General features: G+C 37.2%; 1 protein-coding gene across 1 annotated transcript in view; it reads left to right on the top strand.

The window, feature by feature from the left end:
• The first annotated feature begins 18549 nt into the window (after positions 1–18549).
• The window catches only part of LOC129777114 (neurogenic protein big brain), a 30867-nt gene continuing 22423 nt past the window's right edge, over positions 18550–26993 (top strand). The window contains exons 1-3 of the mRNA XM_055783186.1: positions 18550–19180; positions 19823–19989; positions 24904–25030. Coding sequence (XP_055639161.1) covers positions 19011–19180; positions 19823–19989; positions 24904–25030 — 464 coding nt within the window. The 5' untranslated portion in view covers positions 18550–19010. The remainder of the gene's footprint in view (positions 19181–19822; positions 19990–24903; positions 25031–26993) is intronic.

Here is a 26993-nt window from a genome sequence, read left to right as displayed (position 1 = left end):
CACACTTGCTCTGTTAACAAAATGACAATCACGTTATTGTCATCTATTATGATGAAACATCTGCTGGAGAGCACGTGTCTAGATTCAGTGCGCAAGCGTTACTAAAATCATAGAAGGCGTCTGCACAATGACGAGAGAAAATGTGATTCGAAGAAAAAACTATAATCTGGAATTCATCGTTAATGCACATCGTTCATACGACTCTCTCCATGTTCTTATTCAATAGCACTAACGTTCCCAACGTTTGCCTTCTCATCGTAGTATTACTTGCCACATTTTTAGCAGTACTTAGTTGAGATTACTATACCAAACAACACGCCTTGGATGTATTCTAAGTGGCAAGCTCTAGAATGTGCGTGACCACAATGCAAGTCAGAAGAAATATCTTTGGCGAAAAATGAACGACCGTTTCGAAAGAACAAGATGAATATTGCACAAACATTAGACAACGTGATCCTGCCACAGATACTCCATTCATTATGAACATCCTTACAATTTGAAATAATATTTATGAATAGCTATATCAGACGATTAAAATAAAGGAGTGCGCTCGATGGATTATATGTGTATCGTATGATGTCGTTATATGATGTGGTGAGCTGTACCAACAATTCATGGTCGACATGTACGCGAAGGTAGTGAGCGAACGACTGCGATTCCTACAACCTAATCAACATAAATGGCTTGAGGAAGAATACATTCACTTAGAAACGCTATCATGAGCAACGCCGTAACAGCGTCAGAACCAAAATTATCCGAACGGATTGCAATTTTGCATTCTGAAATTCGTTCGACTCAAGTCCCATTGAGTTGTGCAAATGTGTCAACCTTGCGACGCAATTCGACATAGACAACATTGAGCTCCGTGTTCCATTTCTATGAAGAAAAATGCAAAATGGATATTAGGGAGGAATAAACACACTTTTAGAACAATTTTTTTTAATGAAAGTTAATTCTACATATCAAATATATGTTCAATGTGAAAAATCAACACATTATCTGCAATTGGGGGATGGATCTTAAGTTAAGTTAGGGTTAGGACTATGTCTTCTAACGACACGATCGCAAGCGTAGGCGAATATCTAATATATCAACGTATAAATACTGATAATGTCATTCACAAATATCAACAACGCAGACATTGAAATTTAAAATCGTTCAGTAGTGCTATATGCGCCTCAGCTGAGCAAAGAGCAACTAATACATTTGCAGGTCCGTCGATAATGGAAGTGGCAATATGGCTGTGATTGTAAATTAGAATACCGCTGTGAATACTCCCAATTCATGAACGAGACCCAGCAGTTTTAAATATATCCGTGCATATTGAAAAAGATAAGTGCGTTTTTTCCTTCAACGAGACAGCATTTGAACGATATGAATATTGATTTTCTTTATTTCATTTTTCAACTTTACGATCAAAACCCTTTACTTTTTTCTTTTTACATTTAATTGTTGAGAGAACAAACATATCAGTTACATTAATGCAATGCATAGCATCATGAAACAACATACCAACTTCCGCTGAATCGTTTCATTCGTTCTTTTTATCGATTACATTCGAATAATTTTGTAGATCGTTGGAACATTCAAACACGCTGAAAATACATTAGTTATGTTTTATTTAACACTAAAAATATTCTCTAGAAATAATTTAAATGGCAGAACAACGATTGCCGGGTCAGCTAGTATTTAGTGTATAAACAAGTTTATTCCCAAACATATTTCATTTCATTGCATACATATACCACAATCACTGGCAATTAAAGGTAAACGTAAAATAATATATTGATGCAAGCAGCTATGGGTATGAATATGAAAAAAAATTTTCAAGGCATATAAACCTTAATCGGTTCAAGATGCAGTAAGAGTAAATTAAACTTGTCGAGCCATTTCACGAGGCACGTTACAACCATAATCAAACAAAATATATCATTTTCTGGCAATATTATCTTACTGATTGGATGCAGAAATGAATCTTGATAACTAGGGCTAATTAAACGGCTCCAAGACCACTACAAATTCGCCTTGGTAATGACGAACTTTACTGCGAGTAAGAGTCGAGTCACAATCTTGATTCGATGTTTCACCTGGCGAGTCTGCACTATTATATTAATTTTAACGGACACTTTTACTGGCGTTTATATTGGGTTGGAAATCAATTCGAATTGCCCGGTATAATCCTCAAGCGCAGCCCGGAAGGCACGATGCATGCTCTCTAAATTAATCGATCAACAACGCGTGTGTCTGAATTAATGATTGGCAGTCCGTTTGCATGCTCGCCGCAGGATCGTTGCGGCTTAATTCTACACGGTGATATAACGAAGTATCACATGAGGCATCACCTCATGGTTCATTGATTTCTGATTGTAGTAATTGATATAATGATTAACCAAAATCTAAAAATCTAGAGGATCCAAAAAAAACTTTTTCCGTGTACTTCTGGTAACATTGACTTACTGTGCGCTTTAGGAAAGTTAACCAAATTTATCGTTCTGTTTCGGAATGCAATCATCTGCCAAGCTACACTGAAACCAAAGCCAGCGGAGCCAAAAAAGGTATCGACTTTTGAAAACACATGTGCCCTTACACGCCGAGTCCTACAAACCAGCAGCCACTGACTATGCGTTAAATGCAAGCAGACAATCTGAGAAAAAAAAATCTCCTTAACATGTGGAGAATGAAAAACCAAAACATACCAACGGAGGCAGCAGCAGCAGTATTTAAGTAAGCAGCAAAAAAGCTGAAATTTGAATCTGGTTACACACCTGCCGATTTGGAAGAAAAGACTACGACGGGTCGTACGTACGAACGGATGAGCCGCTGTAACGCTTTTTTTATGCCCTTCATATGCTCGCCTTTGATCGCACCAAACGACAGAGGGTTGCCGGTTGTTCCACTCCAAACTCTCAGGGCCTTTCCACATGAGAGGATTCTGCGTGCAAGGCTTTGTCTCAGATTTGGTTTCGTTCGTTTTTACATTTTTGTTTTTTTGTTTTTCGCAAACGTACCTTCGGTCGATCATTCTCTTTGCCTAATTTCTTCGGTTCGGAGCGTCGCTTGATGTTGCAGACTCGGGAAATCTCCTCTCCACCACAGAAGAAGCATCATTCGGGACACTTAAGAAAAAGTCCCAACGAAGCATACCATTACGCGAGGAAGCACGTAAGGCAATTATTTTTCCATTGGATAGTCGTAAACTTTCTATTGAGATTTTTTTTTAACAGTTTGTTAAAAGTTGGCTGATTATAATGCTGTTTTTTATGCAAATCGATTCGTTGGAGTATAGAATTGATCTCCAATCAATGGTTATAAATTTTAAGGCAAATAATACCCCCTGATTAATGAATAATATTTGAATGAGAGAGATCCTACTTAATTTATCTGCTAATACCGAGTGAAATTGATCCGATGGGAATGCCTGAAAAAAGCAATAATAATTTATCCTTTTTTGTCACAAATAAAGTAAACTGAAAACTGATTGAGCGTGATTTTATTACATGACTTTCTAAAGTTACGCAGATTCTTGTGAGGTCACTGGAATTAGCCTTTTCTTCTGATATGGTTTTTACAGTAAGTGGTACTATTAAAAGCCCTCTCTAAAGGTTAAACACGTAAAAATCCGAACATGAACATCTTGTTGGGGTTTCAAACACTTATTTTGCTGCCAGCTTCCACCTGAAATCCTTCAGTTTAAAAGCAGCTCCAACTTTTTTCTTCAGTATGTGCTTCACAATTGATTAGTATTCCTCAATTTGCCTTAGTTCCGGAGTATTGGCCGGATTCACCTCCTTGGGAACCACTGTGATGGTATTTGTAATGGTTTGGTGAAACTTCAATAGTGGCAGCTGCTTCAGAAAAAGCTATAGTTTCTTCCGTAAGCACTTCTCCTGGCAAGCTTGATGGATGATGATCCCAGAAGTAACGTTTTTTGACGTAGGACTACGTCTTACATTAAGGGTGCCAAATCAGAAAACAAGTCACGTTTTTATGAATTAAAGTTATCGTTAATAACTATTTTTGCTGCGAACGGATTTTAAAGTTTTGCATACCAATCGAATCGGAAATTATTTTCTAAGATTTGTGCTATACATTACAATCCCATAGTTTGTATATGGTTTCAATTGATGAAAATTGGAAGCATTCCCATTTCCCCATACATTTGTTCTGTCCATTTGGGAGCTTTTCCGAACAGAGCTGTCAATAACGGGCAACTTATGCAGCCGCTGGAATAGAAACAACGAAGGGGGGTAGCGAAAAGAGAATAGAGGTTGGACTCGATTCTATACAGACTCGATTATATACAGTTTGAGATTTTTTTTTATGTTTCAAATATGGCTTATTTCACGAAAAAATATTACCTTTCAACGTTAAGGTGAAATTTAAGTGGCTTTTATATGTACAGTGGGGTCAAAATCGTGATTTCTGAAGATTTTGCTTGAATTTTCACCAGGATTTGTATATGTCGATATTGTAGCGAAATTAAGAAAGATAGAAGTTGGGTGTCAGAGAACAAATTGTGGAGCGGTTAGAGAGCTTTGATTTCATTGATAGAAACAATCAAGTTTAATATGAATTTTTAGGATAAAATTAATTATAACATATTAAAATATAAATATTTTGAAGTTTTTCACTTCCAAAATGTTATTTAAGTCCACTAACTTAGATGTTTCCACAACTATATCCTATACTAAATTTACTAATCTTTCTAATGGAAGCAACAGAATCGTCTTCTGTAGCGTACTTTTTAATGTAACGCCAGTTTGAGGCAACTGAGTACGAAACAAACAAAAAAGTTCTATAACTCTGTAATTGTTGAAATTCGAACATATGCGTAGAAGATTTTTTTTTAAATATCCTCTATCACCTTCCGAATGAATTCGAATTTATTATATGAGAAAGATATTTTATGACCTTAAGGGGATGAATCAAAAATTTAATTCTACTTTTATAATCAAAAAACAAAAAATATATGCATAAAAAACGATCAAAAAAATTTTTGTTTGACTCGATTATGTACAAGATTCGATTATATACAGTGAAAATAAATCAGAGACTGTATATAATCGACTTCGCGCTGTATTTGCGAAGTAAACTCCACCCTTGCATAGTTAGTAAGCTGTCGCTAGCGTATGAGAATTGCAATTCCTCTGAGGGAAATTCTCAGAATATTACTGTGCCCGAAACAACAAAGGACGCTTATTCTGCTCGTTTTGTGTTTTATGTTTCCCCTCGAGCTGTGAACGCTTGCGAATATTTCACATGAAGTGCATCTGGCGTTGCAATTGACATAACCATCCGAGCCATGGCAAAGCAAGCCAAAAAAAGAGTAGAGTGCAAATGATTATAGGTCGCTTCTAAACATCAGTGTTTGTTTTTTTGTATGTTGCTTGTTTTCGTTCCGCGAAACTTAGAACTTGTTCATTTTCTGTACATGTGAATAGCACACCTTCGATACTTTTTGTTGCCATTCGTATTTGCTCTCGTGTGCATTTGCTCTATTCGGATACAACAGGCTCCTAGCTTTGTTGATGGTTTTGACCAAGAGTCGAGAAACGATTTTTCATAAACGGTCATTCCCGCGATGTTTCATTTTTATCGCTGCAACTGTGTGCATCTGTTAGACGCGTGTTTGATGCTTGTTGAATGACGATGCACGGAAGATGCCTATCGTTAAATACTCAGTGCAGTGCAGTGATATAAAGAAACGAATTGCGACATATAACTAATTAGTTTATTGTTCTCGCAAAGGCAAGAATGAATCGTTGCTTCTCGAAATGATTCTACAAAACCACGCAAGCCATTAAACCTTTTCAGGGTCCCCGGAACTTTTTACTTCAGAGCTATTTAAGAAATTTCGACGTATTCGAATATAATATCCGAAATGATAAACCAACGAATTTCAAAAAAAAAAAAAGATTGCATAGTCCTACGTCCTAAGCGGTCGTGTCTCGGATACAACCCCTAGAATGACATTTTTTTTCCTTAATATTGTTTTTTTAAGCGTCCAAACCAATATCTGCGTATTGTTTTCAAGAATGGTTGTCGTATGTCTCAACTTTGTGTGTTACAAAGGTATTATTTTTCTAATTTAAGCCAGGTGTCTATAATTACCATCAAGATTATCATTTCTTTCAACACAGAGAAAAAAATTTAGTCTGTTTACTTTCTTTCGACGAAGAAGCCAAACTACGACGAGATTGATTACCTCTATTGAATATTTTCTAAAACTTTCTTAGATACTACTTTCGCGATCAATGAGATTTCGTCGATATAGAATAGAGTTTGTACATTACTAGATTCTTCTACGAACGCTTTGATAGCTATGTTGCACAATCTGACTGAAATTAATTATGGCTGTGAAATATCCAGAATTTTCTAAACTTTCTAGACTCACTGAGGACAAATATTGCACAATAAACGAAGATCGATGACATATCCAACAGTCCAAGCAGTAATACAATTTCTCCAAAATTCCTTCAATTCGACGTGAAAATTCATTTAACCGCAAACACTCTAATATCGGTACCGAAAAAGAAACCCCCCAAAACCTCTCATTGAATTAAAATGTCACGAAAGGCAAGTGCACCAAACGTGCATTTTTTAGCGGTTCCGGAAGACCTCCCTCTGTGGTCGAAATGTGCAAATTGAGTGCATAAAAATGCCAAAACATCCTACGAAGCTGCTATTGATCACAAGAGAAAGAAAGCATAAAAAGAATCGAGGACTCCCTAATAATTTTACCATAATTATGCACTGCCGGCCTCATTTGAATACTAGTAACTTAATTGGCCATTTCTCTCTGTCTCGCTACCTCAACTCGCCGAAACCACTGCCGGCGTGTGGCGTTTGAACTGCTCGAGAAGCAACAGAATGAAATTAATTTAATACAGGGAAAAATATTGTTTGAAAACTCAGCGCGGTAGGATAAAAAACGGAGAAAAAAAAATACTTCGTACGAATGGATTCGAATTGTTATGCCGGTTGCAGAGCGAGATCCTTTTTATGCTCCACGATCGGCCCAAGTGCCCACACTCGTGTATGATGCTGGCAAGTCTGACACCAGCAGGCTGCACTTTGCAGCCAAGATGTTTCGCCTGCGCGATGTGCATTGTATGTTTATGCACGGAGAATGGTGTTGTTTTTTTATTGAAAAAGGAGGAAGTCTCTTCCAAAATTTGCCGGTGGTTTCCTATTTCGGCTTTTACTGCATGCACGAGAGCGAAAAAGAAAGAATTATGATTCAACGACAACTTCATTTTCGTGTGAATTCTGAGCTTTTAATTACTCTAGGGAGGTTGCATCCTGTTGGACGAATCAGTGATTTTGTTATATTAAAAACAATTTATCGATATGAAGCTCGATTTAAATCAAATCTGGGCGCAGCCAATCATCTATATCATGGAGTAGCTTTAATGAAGTATAATTTTCAGTGATTCGTACTTTAAAAAGTCGATAACGTAGCCGGCCACGTTCTTACAGTCACCAGGGGGACGGAAGAAATTTTAGTATGATATTCGAGGCCAGAGGGTCACCTGTGCAGCGTGGTTCTAATGCGATTATCATGTAGTTGTTAGTGGGTAGATGTAAGAATCAAGTTCTACTTCAGTGGGTGATGTGATTCTGAAAACGTGAATCCATAACTACTCGAAGAAACGGAATCCCGAATTCGTAGGTTCTCAAAAACCGAACCAACCCAAAGATATGTTTCGTAACTTTTAGGAACATTATAATTTTTGACATGCTTCAAGATGAAATAAAAATATTGGGGTGTCAAATCAACGGATTTTTATTGCGCATTCAAAGAGACACATCCGATTTGGTTTTCGTGAAATCGCCCACCTTCCTTGGAATAACTCACATCAGGTTTGGATACTCTGTTTATTAACCTGAGAAACCATTTCTGATCAACCTGTAGTGCCTCTTGCTAATAGTGGGAGCTAGCTAAATCTGGCCGAAACTTAACAGGGTCCTGTGTGCTTAGATGTATGGTAGATCTCAGTTTTTCAATTCACTAGGAATTGTCGTTGCATTCGAATGTTATGCAAATCGAGTTTGGTTTGAATGTGAATCATTTTTAGCCACTTTATTTAACACTAAACCTACCATGGCAGGGTCAAATCACCCCTTTTTAAATTTTGTCATACTTGCTTTATTAATAACATTATCGCATCGTCATTTGTCTGTACAGAGCGGACTCGATTATATACTGTCTGTCTCGGTTTTATTTTCACTGTACATACAGGTCGGGCTCGATTATATGTGATTCGATTATATACAATTTTGGACTCGATATACAGTTTGAAAGTAACAGAATCGTCTTCTGTAGCGTGCTTTTTAATGTAGATCCAGTTTGAGGCAACAGAGTCAGGAACATGAAAAAAGCTCTATAATTCTGTCATTGTTGAAATTCGAACATATGCGTAGAAGGATTTTTATCATCATATATGATCGTTTATTGCCTCCTAAATTGATTTGGATTTTTTATACAAGAATTGTATTTTATTGCTTTAAGGTGATGAATAAAAAAAACGAAAAATACATGCATAAAATGTTTTGACTCAATTGTATACAGGATTTGATTATATACATTATATACAGTATTTGATTATATACAGTGAATATGAATCCGTAAATATGTATAATCGAGTCCGCCATGTAGTCGAATCCTGTGTATAATCGAGTCAAAAAAATAAATCACCTTAAAGTCAGAAAATACCTTTTTCACATGAAAAAAAAATTATCCATACTCTCAGGAAGTAATAGACAATCATATTTGATGAAAATAAACCATATGTTCGAATTTCAACAATGACAGAATTATAGAACTTTTTTCTTTGTTTCGGGCTCTGTTGCCTCAATCTGGCTCTACATTAAAAAGTACATTATGCAAGACGATTCTGTTGCTTCTATTGGAAGGATGAGAAAATGTAGTTCAAGAGGAAAATCTAAATTAGTGGATTTAAATAACATTTTGGAAGTAAAAATTTAAAAGTTTATAATTTTTAATGTGTGATTATGAATGTTATCCCTAAAATTCATACTAAATTTGAATGTTTCTATCAATCAATTTAAAGCTCTCTAACCGCTCTACAATTTGTTCTTTGACAACCATGTTCTATCTTTCTTAATTTTGTTGCAATAACGATATAAACAATTCAAGAAAAATCTACAAAAATCACGATTTTTACCCCACTGTATTTATAATAGCCACTTAAATTTCACCTTAACGTTGAAAGGTTACATTTTTTGTTGAAATAAGTCATATTTGAAGTATAAAAAAATTCAACTGTATAAAATTGAGTCCAAAATTGTATATAATCGAATCATATATAATCGAGTCTGTATATAATTGAGTCCGACCTGTACAGCTCGGACTCAGTTATACACAGTTTCTGATTTCTTTTCACTGTATATAATCAGATCCTGTATATAATCGAGTCAAAAAATATTTTTTTATTCGTTTTTTTTGCATGTATTTTTCGTTTTTTGAATATAAAAGAGGAATTTGATTTTCGATTCATCCCCTTAAGGTCAGAAAACAACTTTCTCACATGAAAAAAATAAATGTATCCAGATTCTCTCAGGAGGTAATAGAAAATTATATTTGATGAAAAAAATTCTTCTACGCATATGTTTGAATTTCAACAATGACAAAGTTGTAGATTTTTTTTTGTTTCGGACTCTGTTGCCTTAAACTGGCTCTACATTACAAAGTACGCTACGGAAGACGATTCTAATGCTTTCATTTGAAAGATGAGAAATTTGAGTACAGGATATAGTAGTGGAACATCTAAATTAGTGGATTTAGATAACATTTTAGAAATGAAAAACTTCAAAGTCAGTAATTTTGTGTTATTATTAATTTCATCCTAAAAATTTATCCTAAACTAGATTGTTTCTATCAATTAAATTGAAGCTCTCAAACTGCTCTACAATTTGTTCTTTGACACCCAGCTTCTGTCTTTCTTAATTAGGCTGCAATATCGGTATAAACAATTCCTGGTGAAAGTTCAAGCAAAATGTTCTAAAATCTCGATATTTATCCCACTCTTCCTGTAATAGCCACTTAAATTACATCTTAACGTTGAAATGTTGCTTTTTTTCTTGAAATAAGTCTTACTTGAAATATAAAAAAAAATATTTTTTTCCAAACTGAATATAATCGAGTCCAAAATTGTATATAATCGAATAATCGAGTCTGTATATAATCGGGTACGACCAGTACTACCTTTCCAAAAAAAAAAAATATCAGTGAATTTTTCAATCTTTACTCCTTACCAAATTTTTCGCTATACATAGTAATTCCAAAAACATTTTCACAATGGGTCATTTGACTCATTTGGAAATATCGGTAGGTTTTGTGTTAAATATATCGTATATTGGTCCCTAAATGATTCATTTACGTTATGTCTCGTACAAATTGTTGAATGATAAAAATAACTCAGCAGAATTTCTTAGGGACTCATCAAAGAATGAAAAATAACTACACAATGTACAACATATGAACTGTTACCCTTGTTTTGGTTTTCGAGCTCCCACCACGTTTCTAGCACATGGTGGGAGCCCGAGGAAACAAAAAAACGAGCTAAGCACTATCAAGAAACACGAAGCCATTCCCTACGCAATGTTGCAGAATCCCATTGACATAACCGACCACCTACAAGAAATCTGCACGAGGGAATCGACCAAGTAAAAGTCCTTTTCGTAGCCCCTGTCCAGCTAGGCATCTCTGTGTAACAGCACCTCCTTACCAAGCCGAGGAACATCTAGAAAAACGGAGTCGTATCTTTTCCCTCCTACTCAAGTCTTTTAGTTCAGTGCCAATCAAGCTTGGGATCTTTTCATTTCGATATTTTCAACATTTCTGCAACACCAAACTAGCGTTGGCAGAAAACGTTTCATCTTCGGCAGGAAAAAAATGCATTTTCGTGTGCTGAAGAGTGAAATGAGCAAATAAAAGTACCTTTTTCTAAAGCTTTAAAATGTTTGTATGTATGAGAGCAGAAATCTCTTTCTTTCAGACTGAACCTCAGCTTGGAATTGTACCCAAAAAAAAGTCCAAACTATGTCAGCGGGGATCGAGAACCAACGTCGGCTGGAATGCAAGGCTGTTTTCCTCCACCACAATATCCACATAGCCACCGGTGATCTATCTATATATATATATATATATATATATATATATATATATATATATATATATATATATATATATATATATATATATATATATATATATATATATATATATATATATATATATGAGAAAATGTAGTTCAAGAGGAAAATCTAAATTAGTGGATTTAAATAACATTTTGGAAGTAAAAATTTAAAAGTTAATAATTTTTAATGTGTGATTATGAATGTTATCCCTAAAATTCATACTAAATTTGAATGTTTCTATCAATCAATTTAAAGCTCTCTAACCGCTCTACAATTTGTTCTTTGACAACCATGTTCTATCTTTCTTAATTTTGTTGCAATAACGATATAAACAATTCAAGAAAAATCTACAAAAATCACGATTTTTACCCCACTGTATTTATAATAGCCACTTAAATTTCACCTTAACGTTGAAAGGTTACATTTTTTGTTGAAATAAGTCATATTTGAAGTATAAAAAAATTCAACTGTATAAAATTGAGTCCAAAATTGTATATAATCGAATCATATATAATCGAGTCTGTATATAATTGAGTCCGACCTGTACAGCTCGGACTCAGTTATACACAGTTTCTGATTTCTTTTCACTGTATATAATCAGATCCTGTATATAATCAAGTCAAAAAATATTTTTTTATTTGTTTTTTGCATGTATTTTTCGTTTTTTGAATATAAAAGAGGAATTTGATTTTCGATTCATCCCCTTAAGGTCAGAAAACAACTTTCTCACATGAAAAAAATAAATGTATCCAGATTCTCTCAGGAGGTAATAGAAAATTATATTTGATGAAAAAAATTCTTCTACGCATATGTTTGAATTTCATATATATATATATATATATATATATATATATATATATATATATATATATATATATATATATATATATATATATATATATATATATATATATATATATATATATATATATATATATATATATATATATATATATATTAATCAAGCAAATGAAACCAAATTTGGCATTTGAAGATTTCAGACTGCAATAAATGTTTCTATGGTGGTGAGACACCCCACCCCCCTCTCTAAGGGGGAACTGCCATACAAATGAAAGACAAATTTCTGCATAATTCGAAAACTAATCAAGCAAATGGAGCCAAATTTGTCATGCGAATGTTTTAAAGGACACGAAACGTTTCCATGGTGAATAGACACTCCTCCTCTCTCTCTGAGGGGGGGGGGGCTGCCATACAAATTTCTGCATAATTCAAGAACTAATCCAGCAAACTGAACCAAATTTTGCATGTGGAGGTATTAGGGGGTAAGAAACATTTATAGGGTGGTTCAATACTCCTCCAACCTTTCTAAGCGAGGGGGGGCGGCTCGCCATAGAAATGAAACACAAATTTCTGCATAACTCGAGAACTAATCAAGCACAATTTGCGATGTGAGGGTTTTTGGGTATGAGAAATGTTTCTTTAATGGTATGGCACCCCTCAAAACATGACTATTGAAAATTTGCGGAAAACTTTCAAAGAAGAAGTGAAAACTCGGAAAATTAAATTTCCATATGTTCTACATTTACATAGTGACAAGTGCTGTTAGTCCATTTGATGTTTGCGCTAGCGAAATTGATCTTTGTTCGAAACTGGAAATGGATTTTAATGTGATGAAAGGAGTGCGTTTCTTCATATGTTCATCTATCTATACAAAAAAAAATCGCCGAATGTGTTGATAAGAGCAGAACTCGAGGAAGGATTTGTCCGATTTAGGGCTGTCTATATTGTATCACATTTTCTGTATAAAACATTTATTCCATATAACGGAGAAACATGTTATTTGCAAGTGGTTTAAAAATCTTGAACGAGAATTGTGTCTGAAAATAATCTGATATTATAATGATGAGTTTTGTTAGAAATACTAGGAATTTTATAGTAAAAGGTTAATTCAACGGGGTCGATTAAAAGATCATTCAATGAACAGTTCTGCGATTGGATACATGAACTTGCTCATAGTAAGAAAACGTGAATGTTTGAAGGTATTGATAACAAAAAACAAATTTTGGGCGGGACGAAGTTTGCCGGGTCAGCTAGTGTTGCATAAATGTGTGGTAATATTACACCTCATCATAAAATGAAGTTTGAAAGTGTTTTTGAAGAGTCTGACTAGACACACATAAAATGTTGTAAGTAAACTAAGTTCTTCTTCTTTCTATATGGCACTAGCGTTCCTAGAGGAACTCCGCCGTCTCAACGTAGTATTACTTGCGTCATTTTCATTAGTACTTAGTTGAGATTTCTATGCCAAATAACACGCACTGAATGCATTCTGAGTGGCAAGCTCTAGAATACGCGTGACCACAGTGCAAGTCAGAGGAAATTTCTTTGAAGAAAAGTTTCCCCGACCAGAACGGGAATCGAACCCGAACCCCCGGCGTGTTAGGTTTGACGCTAACCACCCGGCCACGGGAGCACACTAAGCTAAGTTACACTATAGAAATTCATTTTCCATTTCTCAGAATATTTGCACCCAGCGATTTGCCACTGACAAAGATAGTTAGGTCCACCATTACCTTATCTAATCCATTTTAATAGCTTTAGTTGTTGTGTGCTCATCAAACAACCATTTATCTGAAAAAGACGATTTTCACTCATGCTACTTTGAATAGTTTTCCTTCCTTTTATGTTGAAGAATTATATATTTTTTCGTAAATCGTATATTCTTACAGGCTCAGTTACATAAATATGACGAAGCCAAATTCCACATCTATTTTTGATTCCAAAGTATATTTACAATTTGCCTATTCTACGGTTGATAGAATGGGGAACCGATTACACGCGGACGACTCGTGGTTAGTAGGGTGACATATTTTTGATCATAGAGAGGTGGGGACATAAGGATATTTGGACAATTTTGGTGATGACACACGGAGATCGATATTTTTGAGGAAAAGATAGATTCGATCTAACCGAGCCAACACATCACGCTCCGACACAATGGGTTGTTTCCCTCGGGCCCGAAAAGAGTTTCTATCTGGCTACAAGACACACCTCGCACGACCAAACAACATGCTCAATGTTGATATGAACTTACAGCGCGTGATTGGATATAAGTCGGGAGAAGTTGCGTATGAAGCCCCGACTGAAGTAAAGACTTTTTAACCATGGTTTGAGGCTTTTCTTGGGGATAATCGAGTTGAAGACGATTTGACGCCGATAAGAATTCTAATAAAATCATCAAAATTGACGACACTATCAGTTGCAGATACATCGTCTCTTTCAACAAAGCGAATAAATGTTTTAAAAGTCACCAACTGATGTATCTGGTAGAAAGCAACCATAGTTCTAAGCATCGGTTTTCCGTTAAATCTCATAGTAAAACAGGGCAATCCCTCAAAAATACTAAGAATCCTCTCGATAGAAGGTCGATTAGAAGAAAATCGTGTATTACCCTACTCAAGCTATTTTGCATCATGCTCACCGACGAAATTACGAAAAGCTCTTCAATTTTTCTACATCAATCCTATAAATATGAAAATATTCATAATTTTTTATCACGGAGCTTTCAATATTGATTGCATGTTGAAGACAGTTGTGTGAAATCTCTGCAAGTAAAACAATGTAAATCATAAATTCATTCATCAGATGTTCATTCTTAAGGAATATAAGAACTTTCAGTATATTCGAAATACGGTACAAATTGATAAAAAGACGAGACAATCAAAATCGTACGAAAAACAGGGCTGTCCCGTTAAAAGCAGTACGTTTCGTCAGCCTACTACTAATACAATGAAATTCCTTCCGACTCCGACTCCGACTCTATAGCCCTGATTTATTCGTCTATACTCTATGTGTTTTTTGAGTTAAGAAAAAAAGATGGCTGAAGATGGTGTGGATTTTATCGTCTTTAATTGTTTTGCTAAAAAGCAACTATTGTGATTCGATACTTACGCGATTGCTGCAGAAGTATGACAAATGCATTGTTTTTTATATACTTACTAGCTGACCCGACAAACGTTGTTCTGGCAAATAAATTATTTCTAGTGAATATTTTGGTGATTGAATGAACAATAACTAATATATTGTGAGTATGTTTGAATGGTTTTACGTTTTTGGTCCATTCGTTGATGAAGATCAAATTAATATGTAACGTTAAGAACTATGACATACAGAGAAATTGAGCGCTTTAGACGACAACAATAATAAAAATCAAATCATTCAAACCATCTTATTTCAATGTATTTCATTTACGTAACTGATGTGTTTGATGTGAAGCGTTGATATTTAAATAAATAAAAAATAAATAATGTTAATGAGTAAAATGTGAAGTGAAAGAAAGTAATATACTTTTGTCTTAATGTACAAAATGGAATAAAGAAAATCGATATTAATTTTGTTCAATTACGGTCTCGTTAGTGAAAAATAGGTTTTCTGGATGGACATTCAAATTCATGACTGTTGGGTCCCGTTCATGAATTGTGAAACCAAAGATATGACAGACAACTTCATTGGGCCTGATATGCAGGCCAATTTGTTGGCGGTTTATTTCGTCGTTGTCATTCAATCGAGAAGTAGTCACATCGATATTCTGAATTAGGAACACAGCCATATTGCTTTCCTTATTCACGAACTCTCATTTGTATTTACTGCTTTGCGTCGAACAGCGGAACTCAACATTCATATGGATGTTTGCTCAGCTTAGGCGAATATGGTACTACCCAACGATTTCTAGTCCGTGAACGTCTGATATTTGTCAATGCTTGTCCGTTTCTTTATATTGGATATCCACCTACCCTTGTGATCGTGTTTTCCATCTGCAACGCAAGGCCTCAGATCACCGCATGGGCGATGAACCATGTTTGTGAGAACAATATCAAACACTAACCCATATTCCGAAATTCGATTGGTCTGAAAGCCGATTGGATTCCACGATTCGAACGAAATCGACTTTTGCATTCTGCAATCTATTCGACTTAAATTTAATCGATCTATGAAAATGCGGCAACCTTGCCTTGATAAAAAAACAGAAGTTGTGGAGTAATTTACTCTCTATCAGATTAGCAGACCGAAAGCGATTTTACATCGTTAACATTTGAATGAATATTATTACTTTATACTTGGATGACATAGGCCTGACTCTGACATAGCTTTTTTTCTTTTTTTTTTAACTGCATTGCCGCTAAAATTTTATCCATAATATAAAAACATTATCAGACACAATTTTCGTACACGACTTTTACCCACTTGCAGAAAATGTGTTACTATGCTACATAGAAATAATAATTGAAACGGTATAGCTAATTTCCATCAATATTTTTCGTTTGAAAAGCGTGTTTATTCCATCCGTTTCCATTTTTACAGAAATAGAACACGAATCTCAATGCCGTCTATGTCAAATTGATTACAGAATGACAAATGCGATCCGTTCGAGTTATTCTGACTCAATCGTATTTCCGAATACGGGTGAGTAGTTGATTAATAGACGGATCTGGCATTCCGAGGCAATTACACGATCGATTTCCATAACAATGTATTGCGTTTCAACCTGGCAATAGCAAAGGCTGTGTCGGCGTTGCTTTTGATAGCTTCTCGCAGGTGAATTTATTCGTCCTCATGCTGCTTCTGCCTATTGTGTCGTAGGAATCGCAGTTCTTCGGCGAACGCGTACATGCCGACCATGTTTGTTGTTGGCACAGCTCATGACATCGTAGAATGACGTTGCCCTAGCTGCGTTGAGTCATCGTTCGATAATAAAAATCCATCGAGCTCTCTTGTTTGTTTCGTCTTTTGTAACTACATATTCATAAACATTAATTCGAATCATTAAATTAATACACAAATATTGTGTTTACAAAAATACTAAAATAGCGAAATAAATAATTAAAACAATATGGGACGGGCCTAAAAGGATAAAAATTTGGGTTCTAATGTTTTTTTTACCAAATTTAAAAAAATTACACAAAAAAAATGCAATTCATTCAAAAAAAAAAAGCAAAGTTCGTCTCGCCCAAAATTTGTTTTTTTGTTATCAATACCTTCAAACATTCACGTTTTCTTACTAAGCGCAAGTTCATTAGTGCAATCGCAGAATATCAGATTTTTTCAGACACAATTCTCGTTCAAGATTTTTAAACCACTTGCGAATAAAATGTTTCTCCGTTACATGGAATAAATGTTTGATACAGAAAATATGACAGAATAAAGACAGACCCCTCCCCTTTTCTCCCCTTAGAGAGGGGGAGTATCTATTCACCATAGAAACGTTTCGTGCCCCCTAAAATCTTCACATGCCTAATTTGGTTTCATTTGCTTGATTAAGTCTGGAGTAATGCAGAAATTTGTGTTTCATTTGTATGGCAGACCCCCCCTAAGAAAGGGGGAAGGAGTATCTCACCACCGTAAAAACATTCATTGCACCCTAAAACCTTCACATGCCAAATTTGGTTTCGTTTGCTTCATTGATTTTCGAGTAATGTAGATTTTTTTTTCTTTGTTTGGCGATGCTTATAGAGAAATGTTTCTGCAGCTATTATTTACTTCTGTAAAACTGTTAGCGGTTTTTTCCTATTTGAATTGAGAAGCAGCGTCGGTGGGATTTGAAATCCAACATGTGAAGAATGGTGCCAAAATATCGTCTTATAAATTATGACGATACTGCTTCCCCGCCCACTTTTTGGCATTATTATACGTTGTTTACTTGATTTGTCACCACTCAATAACAAAATTCACACTTTCGTTTCACCTTTTATGTTACCTATAACACTTGCCAGAGAATACACCGTTCATTCGTAGAATAATGAAACTTCTTCGACGGATATGTTTTGACGATTTCACCAATCATGAAAAGTTTGGTTTCGTTCACATTTCTTAAATAATTGCCATGGAAAAACTCATTATTTCAACCTATGTTCTAGCTCAAACAGTGTCTGTAAACATAATTTAGTGTGTGCCCTACCCAAGAAATGTTAAATGAACTAGAACACTTCTGAGAAGAAATCAAATCTGTTTATCCAAAACTGGAACCTACACCAATATGTTCTGCCTTTAAAAAAACTGCTCCCTACCAATTAGGGAGGTAAAAAGTTGAAGGGTCACCCTATCTTTCACAGATCACCGATCGTAATCAAGCAAGCATATTTACAATCAAGCAGACGACCGCAGCGAAGCAACAGAAGTAGTGTTATCACATATATGCTGAACAGAGAGACGAAAAAGAAGCAGCATTAGCACAAAATAGTGCATGCGACCCTCTTCGTATCCTCTCGGCGCGGTTCGGCAGCCTTCGGTTTATGCTCTGGGCTCACTTACTGCGGCTGCTGGGTGGCGAGCATATGATTTTGTGCATCTTTCCCTCCTCCTGTTTCGGTTTTTCATGCATTTATGCTGTCGTCGTCGTCCGTCGCTTGGTAGCACATTTTGCTCCGTATTTTCGTTCATTCCCGCTTCTGTAGTCTCTCGGTGAGGACGTGCCTTTCATCCCAAAGTGCTCTCCTTACGATAAGTCGGCGCGGTTCGCGTGTGAACGATCCCAGAACGAGTGACCTACCGCCAGCCGGAAGCAGTGTCCGTGTGTAGTTGACCGGTGTCAGTTCTTTCTCGATAGTGTTGTGTTGTTTTGAGGATAATTTGAGTGCAAATGCAGCGGACGTTTTCTTGGCAGTAGAAGTGAATTGCTTTCCGCATTGACAAGCATGAGGAGGATTCGAGTGGTGGAGCAGGAAATAACGTGGTGCTGACATTCTGAACACTAACCGTGCAACCGTCTAATTGAGATCGGAATCTTTAATTGAACCTAATTGACCTAACGAATCGAATTGAGTGAGTGTTTGTGGTTCGGTGTTAGTGCGCGGTTTGTTCTTACTTTGCTTGACTGACCTAAACCGAGAATGGCGGAGGAAAGCCTTCACGTACCCGATACCAATATCGACTTCCATATCGTTCAACTGTTCGAACGATTGGAGAGTCTCCGGAGGGAGCCGGGAGGTGCCAAGCTATCCACCACCCTGCAGGGACGCATCAATATGCACAACGAACTTCGGAGTCTGGAGTTTTGGAGGTGAGCCGCCAAAAATTGCACGATAAATCATTCACGTTCCCGTTCGACGTAAACTCGTTTTTTGATACGTTGTGTGCACAGGAGGGACAGGCCGTGTGAGCGCGCGAAACCACCGGGAACTGTTTGTTCTAGATTAGAACGAGCAAATGTTTACGGAAACGCCGCGCAAACCAAATGCTGGTGGCGCAGAATTCTATTTCCTACCCAGCGCGGGACTGAACAAATTGAAATATATTACCTAGAAATCAAAATGTCAAGAATGTCGTGTGGATTTTATGGCGGAGAATCGAGCCGGTTCGAAAACGCACACACAAACAGTTATATCAACCAGAGTGAAATGTAGCATTCGTCCGAATGCCGAACCGTAAATCGTGCTGATTGAGTCTTTAATCAGGCGATTCGTGGAACATAACTACGCGTTTAACGTCCATTTGGGAACGTCTTGATTACACACACGCCGTTCGCTTGTCAACATTAGTTGCTATGTGTCAATTTTAAGCTTTGAATCATTGAATTCGATTTATTTAACAGTAACCTCAAGCAATCCTTCACACGTATCAAATTTGGAAACAAAAATTACGTCGTTAAAGTATTCCAACATTTGCACCATCTCTAACCCCTCAATTCAATTCATCTTTCCAGATCCATAACCGCCGAGTGCCTGGCAACGTTTTTCTACGTATTCATCGTTTGCGGGGCCGCGGCCGGTGCCGGTGTCGGGGCCAGCGTTTCATCCGTCCTGCTCGCAACGGCCCTCTCCTCCGGTTTTGCCGTGACGGCATTGACCCAGTGCTTTCTGCACGTGTCAGGTAGGTTTGGTGGATTCGTTATTCGCAATGTGCCACCCGCACCCGCGTGTCATAATGAGCAGCCACCGCACGAAAACAAGACTAATTGCTAACCCCGAGCCCCGAGGGGGGAAGTTCCGATGTAAAGCGCAAAGCCTATTAGAGGCTCTAATACTACCTGCGGCGTCCACTGTGATGATAAAAGGATTTAGAGAGAGAGAGAGAAATTGGCTTTCCCAGCTTCGAAAGCCGATGCTCTGGGGTGGATTTCCCCTCGGGTCATAATATTTACTCCACCAAACGACCCAAATGGGAATAAAGTTTTCATTTCATTATTCATCTCTGAAGATATTTGGTACGTGCTATGGCTAGCGGCTCGGGGGAGGTTATTATCCTCGCTTAACTTGGAACTAGCTCGAAAAAAATGTCCCTTAAATTACTGAGCGCACATGGAGAGCCAGCTGAACTGTCCCTCCTTCGGAGGGTGGCCAGCACCTGCGTAATAATACAGTATTTATTGTATTTTGATCGTAGGTTTTTCGATCGAATGAAAACGATTCCACGTACAAGCGTCAATACTTCATACCCTTACAAGTAATGATAACAACAGATGAATACTTTCCAAAAACCGGGTCAACCACCTTTGCTGTGTTTTTTTCTCCTTTGTCTTTAAAGCCTGCAATTATGCTCCTCCGTTTGCTCCATCTGCAAGCCCACTGAACTTGGGGCAGCCAAAGAAGTGCACGGAAAAAGTCACTCGTCCGGTTCATAATTACTCGCCCCTCCACTCGTGGAAGTAAGAAAAAGCGGTCATTTTCATAATGATCACACCGAACTTATATAATTTCTCCCAAAAAAAATGAACCCATCTTGTCAAACACACACACACCCGTGTGCGTGTTCCTTTTTTTGCGAAACAACTTAACCCCTCCAAAGCAAACACGGATTAGAAACGGTGAACGCCGCTAGGGCAAGCAACGAAAAAAAAATTATAAAAACAGCTGCCTTCCAACGCCACCAGGGGTTTTGATTGCATGCTTAAGCTCCTCCAAAAGGAGCGGTTAAGTTCTTCGGCACATAACCAACTGTGCGGAAAACCTTTATGAGCAGAAGATAAATCATTAATTTTCCTGTCTGTTTATACACATTTTCCGCCGTGCTTACGGTCTCGATGGTCGCGGGATGGATCCCGTCTGACACTAGTTGTGCAAGTTTTTTTTCTCTCTCCTCCCCGGTGATTTGCAGACAGGGATGCCAGGTTGGGTTTTTTTCGAATCTATGGATTTTAAATCATTTTCCATTTGTTGTCTTATATCAAGATGTAGGTAATATGCGTACATAAAAGTTTTTTGAGAAAAGTTTAAAAATACTGAAAAAAAAACAATTGAATTGTAAAAAAAAAATCCAAAACTTTTTTTTCTTCATTATAGTACCTTTCAACACTTTTGGCTGGTTCATCACTGTTACTTCCATTTTTGGAAGAATGTCGGGAGTGAGAATTGAACTCATGACCCTTAGCGTGAGAGGTATGGATGTTACCACTACGCCAGATCGCCTCCAGAAAAATCAAAAACTTGACACATCCCTAAACCGAACATTGATTGGAAATATGGTCGAATAGGGCTGAAATTTTTTGTCAGATCTGATTGAAATTTGGCTTTAATTTTGCTGATTTTTCTATGAACAATTTTTTCACTGGTAAACAAAAAAATGAATGAATGCTTTCACTGGTAAACATTCTAAAATACAGCTGAATTCGACTCAAACATAGCGCAATATTTGATTGAAACACAATAAATGTGAAAGTTAAATAAAGTTTATCATACTGTAATTTTCCTCAATTTATACCTGACTTGAGCTAATTTTTACATAACTGATCGAAACTGAATAAGCTTTTGTTGGGCTAAGCCAAAGCCTGCCCTGTTCGCATATTTTTATTGATTTGCAAACAATTCTCCGGTCTAATCTTCAAGATTATATTTATCCAAACTTTAATTTTATTTGAGGTCATATTTTGGCTGGGATTCCTGATTGAGAGAAACATAATTCAATTTTTTTCTTGCAAATTTCTAAAAAAAATAAATGGAACTTATTTAAACTATGAATGAATTTTAACACTTCAAAATTGGATGTTATCTGGAAGGTACGAGTCATCCATAAATTATCCAATTTAAAGTTTTGCAATACCCTAGCTCAGCCGTATCTCGGTAGATATGTAAGGACGTGTTTGAAGTTATATTTGATAACCTGGATAACCTTCTGAATAATTGATATGAGTATCTTTTGCTCATATATCTGTTTAATTTTATTTACCCCCTATTTGGTTTCTATGTTCATCTGAATAGGGTGTAATAGAATTGTTGAAAAACTTAGTTTTAGCATTATTTGAAATTGCTTTATTGCATTTAATGGGTGGGTTTTCCAGTACCTTTTCAGTGGCAATGTTGCTGATATGTTTGGAGTCGTTATCCTGCTGGAAAACAGAATGACGTCCATCTCCCAACTTTTGAGCAGATGATTTCAGATTTCGATATAGACCCCGCCAGCAGCAATGGTCATCAGATTACCTTGGCACCTTACCTCTCATCAGCTAATTTGATCGATCTATATAAATAAGAAAAGGATCACCAAATGCATTGCTAAGCGTGAAATCCGAGGAATGAATTGTCTGATTTGAACCGTCATTATTTTGTTGTATTCGTCTCTGCCCATAGGTCAATGTTAGGTAAATCGTAAATAAAATCGGAAAACTCTGAAGGAAAATGGGAAAATGGGACATGTTTTACAATTACATTGTGATAAGCTAAGTAAGCCCATTCGATGTTTGGACTAACGTTTGCAAAATTGATCTTTGTTCGAAAGTGAAAATGATTTTTTAGATAATATACCGCATCTATTATCTGTATAAATAAAAACGGATCGCCAAATGTGTTGCTAAGCGCAAAACTCGAGGAAGGAATCGTCCGACTTGAGTCGTCTTTATTTTGTTGTATTTGTCTCTTCCGGTAGATTGATGTTATGGAGCGTTTTTTTTTTAATTTTTGAAAAGCTTTTGGAGGGAAAGATCGAAGAACAATATTTCCCATATGTTCTACAATGACACCGTTTTGAATCCAATTGGATCTCGCGTTTGCGCAATTAAGCTTCGTGTTCCATTGGTGTAAAGCGAAAACGGCAACGGATTCTCAGATGGAATAACGCGCTTTGAAAATAATATGTTATGATTACGAGTTTTAGAAGAAGTATTAGAATTCTGCGATTGAACTTAGGATTTGACGATCTTTGGAAAAAGATAGTTTTTGACGAATAGATTTCTTAAACGGCGTAGGGATCGATTCACTGATTAAATCGGTACCAAAGAATCGATCATTGCCGGTTTATATCTTTGCTGAATCGATCTTCGAAAAATCGAATGCCTTTTTCCAATGTATCCACTTTTGCTATATAAGCGATGTCAAACATGGAATTAACGTTCCACATTTCTATTCAAATACCAAACGCACTTTAGTTTGATTCTCAACACGAAGGTCACAAAAAGCATGAAAGCACAGAGAATTATCCAATCTTTATGAAATTTGTCTGGTGGTTTCTGGTGAGATTAAAATCAATGTTCACTAAAAAACAAATTTATTTGATTTTTTTCGATCAAAGAGATTGAAAAGATCAGAAAGAAAAGAACGATATTCGTGATTTTTCTGGAGAACAATCGGAGACGAAAAGATCGATCTTCTAGGAATCGATCCAAGATTTCCCAACCCAACCCAGATTGAACCCATGAACGTTTGCTTAGCAAGAAAACGTCATTGTTCGAAAGTGTTAATTTCAAAAAAATAATTTCAGGCGGGATGGAATTCCCAACTAGTCAATAGAATAAACTCATAAATCACATTGATGATAATTTTCTTTCTTGTGTATAATTAAACTGGACGTAGTTGCTTATATTGTGGTCTAATCGAATGCAATACTTGCCATGCACTTAATTTTGTTGCACCTACTTTCGGCAGCTTGGTAAGCCTTGTTTACTCCCTTGTGTTGGTGTGTGCGTGATCGGCGTGTAGCAGGTGTATGCGTTTGACGGATATAACAATCAAAAGATAGTCAATTCGATGGTATGTCAATGCAATTGCTCGTCTATGACATAGTCGTTTTTGTTGCGACCCATGCGATTAGGTGTCGTACACAAATTACGTAACGCGCGAATAGGGGAGGGTGTCGAGGTTGAGTTACTTACTGTGTATTAGAGATAGGAACTGCGTTACGTAAGGGAGGTGGGTCCAAAATCAAGATGTTTAGAGTTACGTAATGTTACGTGACTGTTAACTTGAACCTAGGAAGGAACCAGAACACAATGAACACAGCTTTTTCAATAGGTTCTCAATATCGAGATGAAGATGTTGCTGAAAATCTGGATTTTCTGATTTTGTAGCATCAATGCTTTGTCGTATCATATTAGTATATTTTGTTTTTATTTTGATATGAATTGATACTGACAATTGGAACTTCGAAGATGAGTCACCAAACTTGCAAACGTGTCTGTAATTTTGCAGACATTTTATTTTTTAAGAGATTTTTTTTTAATTTCAAAAAAAGTTCTGAAAAACATAAGAATAAAATAATTAGATAGCACCTTTTTTCTAGTTTTTTGAAAAACATCAATGATTGTAGGCACAAAAATTCAAACAAAAACCAAACTTCCATAAAAAATCAAACAAAAATATTTTCGCAGATTTGGCCACTCTGCTTATAGAGATTAACTTACAGAGGAAAACGATAGGTCGGACGAAATTGGCGTTCCAAATCGTCGGAAAGGGGTGGTTTGCGAGTCCTGTGGTCGGCAGTGGTTGTCGAAATTTCTCAAATATCCCATATATATTAGTTCCGAGAACCATCACCATCTAATCAAATCGTTCGAACGTTCTTATTCTTTTCTTCCAGGAGCCCATATTAATCCGGCGGTGACTATCTCGCTGGCGATAACCCGCACGATATCACCCCTGCGTGCTATCCTGTACATGATAGCCCAGTGCGGCGGATCCATAGCCGGTGCAGCCCTACTCTACGGGTAAGTGTTTTTCGAGCATTTTAACGTCCCGTACGTCCCGTCCCGTTCTCCCATTGCGCCATCCTTGAAGAAACCAAGCGCGAGATCAAAGCCGCTGGTGAAGTGAAAGAGATTTTTCCCCCCGACCATTTGGGGCGGCTCAAACTTAACCTAAATATTGACCACTCCATGCAAGCGAACCGTGTGCGCTGAGTTGATGAAAATTTATGTCCATTCGCAGGAGGGGCGGCAAACACAGGGGATTCTTGGCGCAGGTGATGGCGCGCAAATTTGTACGTTGGCAGAGGTTGTTAGGGTGGAAGTACTGGTGGGAGACACGAAGCTACAGCAGACAATTTTATGCGGGGCATCAAGCTGGCATTTTTTGGGTTCGCTTTTTTGGCCGTGTTCTGGCAAAGCCGGAGAAATTTCTTGGGTTACTTCACCCAGCGAGGGAAAAACCAAAAGGCCAACAAGAGGTTAAAAACAGCCGCGCAGAATAAAATAATAACACTAATTTGGTGCTCGGAACGGCTGTACCGGGTGATTAGAGTTGCTTGTCAGAAAAATAAACTCTCAAAATGGAGTAAATTCTGACGACACTACTTTTGTGTAACTTGATGATTGATGAGAAGGAAAAGAACCCTGTCCTGGAGGCAGTAGTTTCCATCTGGGATTGATTTCGTTGCATTGAGCAACAAATTCTCCTTCGATGCGTGTTCGTTGTGAGATTCCATCCAAACCATCAATCTCAATGAATTCAGGAACCGCTGCTGAGCCATTTTATCTTCGGAAATATCAGCAAGTTTCACTGCACATATGCTGTCATTCTGCTGGCTGTGAGTATCTCGTTACAGAATTTTTCTTCATCAGTTGTTCACAATCATCGTCTCGATAACTCTTTACTTCGAATCCCTCCAGCTTGCTTCTGTGTCTCCGTTTATCCGTGAACTTTTTGAATTTTTTGTTAATTCTAACCCAAAGCCAATGTATTTGGCTCATTTTATACGTACTCTTTCCGTTGTACCTTTTTCATGGTGCGGAGAATGAAACTTATCGCTGACGACGATGTGTTTGAACCGGCTTAATCGTCTCATGAAATCTAAATTGCTTCAAATAAAAATCTATTATCAGTTCTTCTTTTGCATCTATGATCGCATCGACATTATAACAAATAAATGATCAGAACAAAAGGCATGTATCGAATGCCAAATGAAAAACACCGTGAAATGAAAAATATGCACAATTGGGTGAAAAAAACTTCACAAGAAATATTCAGTGACAAACAACACTTACATGCAACCCTTATCACATCGTAAGTGATACTTCATGTTGGTAGACCTTCAACCATATTATCTTCATTAAAAAAAATGAGCATCACCTGAGACCGCTTGGTTCGCAAACTGTTCCCACACGGCCGTATATCTGGCCGTGAACCCCCAATCTTCCCACACTGTGTGCGAAACACAGGGAGGAACAGTTCGCGGTAAATCATTGCCAGCCGATTACGCGCACCATCTGCGCGATTATTTCTGCCCACTGTCTGTCCTGAAGCCTTCGCGCGCACTCTCTCTTTCTCTCTCCTTCCCTCGGTGCCGAGGCCGACTGATGAATACGCGCACCTCAGAATAGAACAGAAAAACACACATTGTTCAGAGAGGTTCGGATGCATTGCTACCGTTACCATCGTCACCGTGCGCCTTCAATCGTCTTCCAGGATTAAAGAAGGATGCCACTGGAAAATCATTTCTTTGAGCGGGAAGAGGAAAAAATTGAAAAGCAATATTTATTCTTAGGAACGGTGGCCTTCGATGGATCTTCCTCCACGGTACTTATGGTCCTTTTCTGCGCTGTCTCACAACACACCACCATCAGTGCAAGGCCAGAAGGAAGCATAAAGAACCGCAGAAACAGGACAGAAGGCTCCTTCTTTTATTCCTCTGCAGATCGGTAGCTCGGTGGACCCGCGCAGATGTTCCCGACG

The sequence above is a fragment of the Toxorhynchites rutilus genome, chromosome 3 (assembly GCF_029784135.1).
Source record: "Toxorhynchites rutilus septentrionalis strain SRP chromosome 3, ASM2978413v1, whole genome shotgun sequence".
NCBI classification, from domain to species: Eukaryota; Metazoa; Arthropoda; class Insecta; order Diptera; family Culicidae; genus Toxorhynchites; species Toxorhynchites rutilus.
This window is presented reverse-complemented; position numbering and strand designations above follow the sequence as displayed.